General features: G+C 38.1%; 1 protein-coding gene across 7 annotated transcripts in view; it reads right to left on the bottom strand.

Moving 5' to 3' along the window:
• Positions 1-6: 6 nt before the first annotated feature.
• The window catches only part of LOC106874312 (uncharacterized), a 72,966-nt gene continuing 65,338 nt past the window's right edge, over positions 7-7,634 (bottom strand). For all 7 annotated transcript variants that reach the window (XM_052973883.1, XM_052973894.1, XM_052973892.1 and 4 more), the window contains 4 exons: positions 6,975-7,140; positions 5,845-5,967; positions 3,347-3,480; positions 7-1,359 (listed from right to left, as the gene is read on the bottom strand). In XM_052973883.1, coding sequence (XP_052829843.1) covers positions 1,081-1,359; positions 3,347-3,480; positions 5,845-5,967; positions 6,975-7,086 — 648 coding nt within the window. In that variant the 5' untranslated portion in view covers positions 7,087-7,140 and the 3' untranslated portion in view covers positions 7-1,080. The remainder of the gene's footprint in view (positions 1,360-3,346; positions 3,481-5,844; positions 5,968-6,974; positions 7,141-7,634) is intronic.

A 7,634-nucleotide genomic window follows, 5' to 3' on the forward strand; every position in this document is an offset into this window, starting at 1 on the left:
TTCGTCAATGTATAATCACCCAACCTTTTACAAGGATGGAAGGACACACTTACACTCAACAAATTAGATGTCAAACATTTTCTTTCTCAGGAGACTGTAGGTCTTTTCTAACCTAATTTAATATCAAGTATAAAAATGATTGATTTATACACAAACTAACCTTCAATTCTCTAAATTTGTAGAGGAAAATGGTATAAGAATGGGGAACATATTCCCAGAATATTCATTCATATATATATATTATACACACATGTTATGAATGGATTTAATATACAGAAATCGAAAAAAAAAAAAACTTTACATCGGTATTTCTCTAAAAATTGATGAGATAGAGAAGCATTCAATGTCATATTCCTTGTTAAATTGTTTGGCTTCTGACTACAAAGACAGCCTCAGAGATCCCTTATTTGATAAATAGCTAAGGGTTAACAGGATGGGCATCTGGTTGTAAAACCATGTCACAATAAGACACTCCTCTAACTCATGCTAGCATGGAAAGACAATTGTAAAAATGAACAAAACAATGAACATAAAAAAAAAAAATGGTAGCAAGTATATTTTTCTGTAAATCTAGATACCATGTCGTATTTTCTGTATTCTGTATGGAGACAATCATCATCATCATCACTCACAGAAAATTTGGGATGTCTCTTCAGAGAGAAAAATCAGGAATTTATGAAGAGAATCGTTTGAAAATATTTCTGGCATATTTTGCATCACTAGTGCAATCTCTGGAAGTTGAAATTCAGAAATGACAGATGAATATCAGGACAATGGTTGTTGAAGGTTGCCAAGAAATTCTAATATAAAATGACCAGTTTATATCAGAATTGAGTGATGGCCATACAAACCAAGGGACATTTTGGGTTGATCAGTTTTTTTTTCTTTTCTTATTTTTCTTTTTTTGCACCTTGATTAGTATTACTATTCAAGAAAATGGTTCTTGTAGACACTCTGCAAGTCTGGAATGTCACTGGCAGCTGGTTTGGGTGGCTTTTTGTTTATAAAACCATAAGCAATCATTCTATCCAAACTTTAAAGACAATCAATCATTTGAATCAATTAAATCAACCAACGAAGTTATCGATTGCTGCTGCTGCTAGTGCTGTTGTTGTTGTTGTTGTTGTAATTAGTGTTACTGATTAACTGTGGTATGTAGGTGAATGGCGGCAGATTATCTCGCAGATGTTGAGGTGATAAGATATCTTCAGATCTACATCTTCGCATGGAATCTGGATGTGATGGACTTGATGACAATGAGGGCTTCGTATTCACTATCTCCTGGCTGCGGGCCAAGATATTTAAGGCTGTCTCGTAGTTCGGAGGGGGAGTGACTGGAACGTTCAACGAGAAAGATTGCTGAAAATTTAAAACAGAATTACTTTTATAAAACTTCATTACAATAACCATTAAAATAATCGTTACAACACCTTTCTATTATTATTATATTACAGTAACTGTTAAAAAGAATTACAATTTATAAAACAGTTATAATTTCGCAGGAGTGGCTGTGTGGTAAGTAGCTTGCTTACCAACCACGTGGTTCCAGGTTCAGTCACAGTGGGTGGCACTGTTGGTAAGTGTCTTCTACTATAGCCTCGGGCCGACCAAAGCCTTGTGAGTGGATTTGGTAGACAGAAACTGAAAGAAGCCCATCGTATATATATGTGTGTGTGTGTGTATGTATATGTTTGTGTGTCTGTGTTTGTCCCCCCCAACATCTCTTGACAACCAATGCTGGTATGTTTACGTCCATGTAACTTAGCGGTTCGGTTCGGCAAAAGAGACTGATAGAAGAAGTACTAGGTTTACAAAGAATAAGTCCTGGAGGTCAATTTGTTCGACTAAAGGCGGTGCTCCAGCATGGCCGCAGTCCAATGACTGAAACAAATAACAGTGTTACACTTTTTAAATGTCTAATTAGTGACTTTCTTCAAATGAACCACCTTTTTAAGACCTTTCACTCCTTTGATGGCACAGTCATCTATTGGTCAGTGTTAGTTGTCTGACATATTCAAAGTAACTTTACCACATATCATACAATACATGGACAAGTCTATCTACATTCAAAGAACGAAGAGGTGTCGTTTGCCCTACATCTCAAATTGTCTTCTCTACCAAATAGCAACATTAACATAAGTTGGCAAGTTTTTAACTCTGAATTCTATGATAGCAAAAGAACATTAAATAGAAAATGGTTTCCAGGAGAACTCTCACATCGTTTAGATGAGGTCTGTAACCAGGAAACTTTTCCCAATTTTTCAAAGTATTTAAACAATCATATGTTGTGGTCATGGCAGGATTAGTCAACTATCACCTCTCCTCTGCTGTGACTGACAGAGAAACTGGTAGCCTCCATGGTTGTCCATGTGGTAGACACATGAAAAATGTCTCCATGTGAAAGGAAACCCATTCAGAGTGGTAGAGGTGAAGAACTGTAGTTGATGTGAAACAAAGTTGGAACTGCAGCCATTATTGATATCTGTTTGTACACGAAGGGTTTGGGCTGAATGGTCTTTGTTATTATCAGACGTTTATTTCTTTGAAGCACCTTCATTTTGTCTGAACTCACGCAGATCTTGTGAAGTGAATGAATAAATACCAGTCCAACCATTTAAAATTTAATTGTAAGAAACTGAATCTCAAACCATCTCCAAATGGGTAAAGCAACTGATAACCACCCCTGCATAATGGCAGGGGGGAAATGGTGAACATTATCTAATAGTCCATTAGATATTTTCCCACAACCTATTAGTTATGTTAATAATGGTATATTTTATTGAAATACATTCTAATTTATATTCTATATATTAATATCAAAGTGCCTTATTTTAAAACCAGAAATAATAGCTTCTTATTGAGCAAAATATATTATTTGTCATGACAAAGTATTGGGTCTGGAGAGCCAGTGGTTGTACCAGGCTCCAGTCTGATCTGGCAATGTTTCTACAGCTGGATGCCCTTCCTAATGCCAACCACTCTGAGAGTGTAGTGGGTGCTTTTTATGTGCCACCAGCACAGGAGCCAGACAGGCGGACCTGGCATCAATCACATTCAGATAGTGCTTTTTATGTGCCATTGGCACAGGAGCCAGTCAGGGGGCACTGGCCCCAGCTACGATGTTGGTTTTATTTGACTCAACAGGTCTTCTCAAACATATATCACCGGATGCATCAGGGGTATTCTTAACGGGGCCGGGTATGCATGGCTGTGATCTTACTTTAGCTGCCGGGTAAATAAAAGTTATATCATTTTGAAATTTGTTTATTGTTGTTGTTAGAACTGGATAAAGCAACTTATGGCCATCCCTGTATATAAGAGAGAGCTTAAAGTGTCTTGTATTTACCATTCTCTGTCTTTCTGGTGTCATTGGATATCTATTTGTAGAAATGACCTCTTCATAAGGTGGAGGTGGTTGATATAGTGACAGGTTGTCAGACTCTACATCAGCTGAAGAGTTTACTTCCATCTGAGAATCAGCTGCAAAATTAGAAACAAAACAAAATTACATTAACATCGTTAATATTACACAAAACATCAACATTATTGCTATATCATCATCATCATCATCATCATTTTCATTACAAATAAGAACATTATCATTACAAACCTCTGTAAATGTTCAAGCTATAAGAAATAACAGCCAAGCTGTTCTTAAATCAAACTCTGACATCTTCAATGAGGAAGTATGAATCGGAAAAAATAGTTCCTGAGATACAAAACTGAGGGATGGTCATGGTTGGAATGTCTTTGGTTAGGGCTCTACTGAATGAAAGCTGACAAAGTTTTCAACAATTTACATAATCCTGATGACAATGATTCTTGTCCTCATTATCATTAATGGCAGAATGGTGAACCAAGTTCTCTTGAGGTGTTTAGTTACGTTCCTAGTCATTCCGAGTTCAAAACCTACCAGGGTTTAATAAAATAAACGGAACCCCAACACTTGACCAGTAGTTTAACTTGTTTATTAACCCAACATATGTCCAGATGCCAACAAAATCCTTTCTACAACAAGACTTCAAATTTGGTTGCCAGGAGCGGGAGTAAGTCAACCCCAGTACCCCACTGGTACTGATTTTATTGACCTCAAATGGATAAAAGGCTATGTCTATCTTGGTGAAATTTGAATCCAGATTGTAAAGTCAGGTGAAATGCTGCTAAGCATTTTGTTTGGTGTGCTAATAATTCTGCCACCTTAAGTGCCTACAATAATGGTTTCCAATTTGACCACAAGGGCAGCAATTTTGGGGGAGGGTACCGGTCACTACATAAATCCCCAGTATCCAGCTGGTACTTATTTTAATTGACAGGCAAAGTCAACTTTGGCAGAACTTGAACTCAGACCATAAAGACAGACGAAATGCTACTAATAATATTAAAAAATGCCTACATAAAACCTCATTCTTACTTGCAGCATCCCCTTTCATAATTAAGATGGGAGAGTGACTAACAAAATAGCTTTCTATACTTAGTTGCGTCCCTTTAGTTGAAATTCTGCACCGGTCAACACAGATCTTCATCCTTCTGGGACCAACAAAGTTTAAAGATTTCTGGGTACCAATTTACATGTGAGACGCATACCTGGGGCTGGTATATAATGTTTACATACCAGCCCCAGGAATACGGCTAATATGTAAATTGATATATCCAATAACTTAACACTATTGTATGCAGTGGCAAATTAAGCAATGTGTTGGGAGGTGAGAGTGGGTGAGATGAGCGCTGAAGAAGGGGGCAACAACCCCCAAAATAATGGCATATACACTCATTACCCACTTTTGTCTTTGACCACATTGTTTGTTTACGTCTGACGTCTTGATATGAAAAGTTGTAGAAAAATCAGTGCTGGGTCTAAATTCTATAGTATATCATCATCATCATCATCATTTAACTTCCATTGTCCATGCTGGCATGGGTTGGACGGTTTGACTGGGCTGGCATGCTGAAAGGCTGCATAAGACTCCAGCCTGATTTGGCATGGTTGTCTATGACTGGATGCCCTTCCTGACGCCAACCACTCCGAGAGTGTAATAGGTACTTTTATGTGCCACTGGCACAGGTGCCAATTTGTGTGACACCAGTATCTGCCATGACTGTGGTTTTACCTGGCTTGATGGGTTTTCTTCTCAAGCATGATATAATGCCAAAGGTCTTGGCCATTGCCTCTGTGAGGCCCAATGCTCTGTAGAGATAACCTTAACAAAACAATGAATAGGTGCAGGAGTGGCTGTGTGGTAAGTAGCTTGCTTACCAACCACATGGTTCCGGGTTCAGTCTCACTGCTACTTGTGAATGTCACAACATGAGATATTCAGCAACAGTACTTTGGAGTAAAGATTGTTTGCCAACATAACATGGCAGTTCTGGTTTAGGACGAATGTTGCTGTAATTTAGCCCCAGGAGACATCATCTCCAGCTGGCTATACGACATGATCTGAGTCCTTATATTTTCGAACAAGGGAATCTAGCACCCCCACTCAGCTCAAAACAATATCTGTGTATCGCGATTTCCAGGTTATTTCTCTTCATCAGCACAGAATAATTGTTTGGGTAGAGGTGGCGCTGCCAAATTCCCATTTGAAATATATAGTTTTCAAAGTGACAACTAGTCACTGATCTATGAATTAGAAAATTACTATTTTTAAAACTCACAATTCGAAAATATATGGACACAGATCATGTTGTATAGCCAGCTGGAGATGATGTCTCCTGGGGCTAAATTACAGCAACATTCGTCCTAAACGAGGACTGCCATGTTATGTTGACAAACAATCTTTACTCCAAAGACTACTTTGTTGAAGAGGTTTGCTGAAAGAAGGACAAGGAAGAAAGAGAACTTACATGTGGTCTGTGCTCTGTGACGTCCTCGTTGCTGCAAGCAGTAGACAATGGTGAGGAATATAACTATTGCTAAACCTATGATAATCATCACCAAAATGGTATTAACATTGTCTTCTTTATCAGCTGAAATATAAAATGAAATAATCATACTTCATATGTTCTACTGGAAGAACGCTTATGGCAATAAAGCAGAGGAAGGGCAAAAAAGATGATAAGGGTTATGCAGTACGGATGATGGCATGCGGTACCTAAAGTAATCTTGGTTTATTTCTAACTTTTAGTCAATTTAAATTTTACAATTCTCTCCTTTGTCTTATTTGAAAAGAATTTTTATTAAGGCTAAATGACATTTACATTATTTACACTGGATGGATAGACGTCCTCACCTTGTTTGTTGTTATCACACCATTTTGGATGATGTACTCTCCTGCCGTCATCAGGTGTTCCAGTGGAATTTCGAACCCAACCCTTTATTTGAGAAATGGGGTACACTGTTCTCTTTCTTAAATATCCTTTTTTGCTGATGTCATTTTTTTTTTCCTAGGCTATATGCTCGTACGCCTATGGGCATATAGCCTAGTTTATAAGAGCATGGACTACTAACCCTCAGATTCTGAGTTCAATCCCAGGCAGGGACTTGGGAAATAATATTAACAAAAAAAAACATAACATCAGCAAAAAAGGATACTTAGGAATGAGAACAGAGTACCCCATTAGTTGAATAAAGGGTTGGGTTCAAAATTCCACCAGGAAACCTGATGAAGGCTGGAGAGTACACCAGCCGAAATGTTGTGGTAACAATAAACAAGGTGAGGACACCTATCTGTCCATAATGTACCTAATTCTTCATCTCAAAAATATAGAATAATATTAAATGACATTTCCAGTTTTGTTTCATAACTTAGCAGTTCAACAAATAGATATTGATACAATAAATACCAGTGTGAATACTGGTGTTCTTGTCATTGATTATAACTACATGAGGCAGTGCTCCAGCATGGCCTTACTCAGTCAATTGTCAATGATGAATAAACGCAAAACAAAACATTGTCCTGGTGAAGAGAGGTCAATGTAGGAGATTGGGAAATAGCCACAGCTCAACCACAAAGAGAAACAGAAGCAATACTTACAACACAAGCTGATATCCGATACGCAGGATCCATTTTTACATCGTTTGTGTTGCTCACAAATGGGACCCCGAGAAACGTCTGTTGTTTTTCTGGTGTTGTTATGGGTATTCATTATGAAAGACAAAATTGGTATTATCTGGGAGTTTACTCCACGGATTATCTTCAGCTGGAAATATACAGAGAAAAAAAAATGTTGATGACCATCTCCTGTTATTTGCATGCAATGATTCATGGATTGCGTTAGAGTAGAGTTTGGGTTTAAGAGGATCATGGTTGCTATTTCTAGCACATAAGCTTCCTTGTTGGCTTGTGTAAGAGAAGTTGAGATAAGGGGTCACTCATCTTTTGTGAGGGTGGGGAAGGGAAACATGGTAAGGAATGCAGTAGGGGGAAGAAGAGAGAAAGAAGTGAAAGGGGGTGGGGGTGGAGGAAATAATAGATGAAAGGAACACATGTAGAGATATGGATTCGCAACATGTGCAGGTACGTGCAACCACAAACCAATAACTTAGGAGATAAGATAATTGCATGGTGACAGGAAAACTGAAATAGTTTATCTGCAGCAAATATTGAGAGAGAGAGAGAGAGAGAGAGAGAGAGAGAGAGAGAGAGAGAGAGAGAGAGAGAGAGAGAGAGAGAGAGAGAGAGAGAGAGAGAGAG

Source organism: Octopus bimaculoides, chromosome 1 (genome assembly GCF_001194135.2).
Source record: "Octopus bimaculoides isolate UCB-OBI-ISO-001 chromosome 1, ASM119413v2, whole genome shotgun sequence".
NCBI classification, from domain to species: Eukaryota; Metazoa; Mollusca; class Cephalopoda; order Octopoda; family Octopodidae; genus Octopus; species Octopus bimaculoides.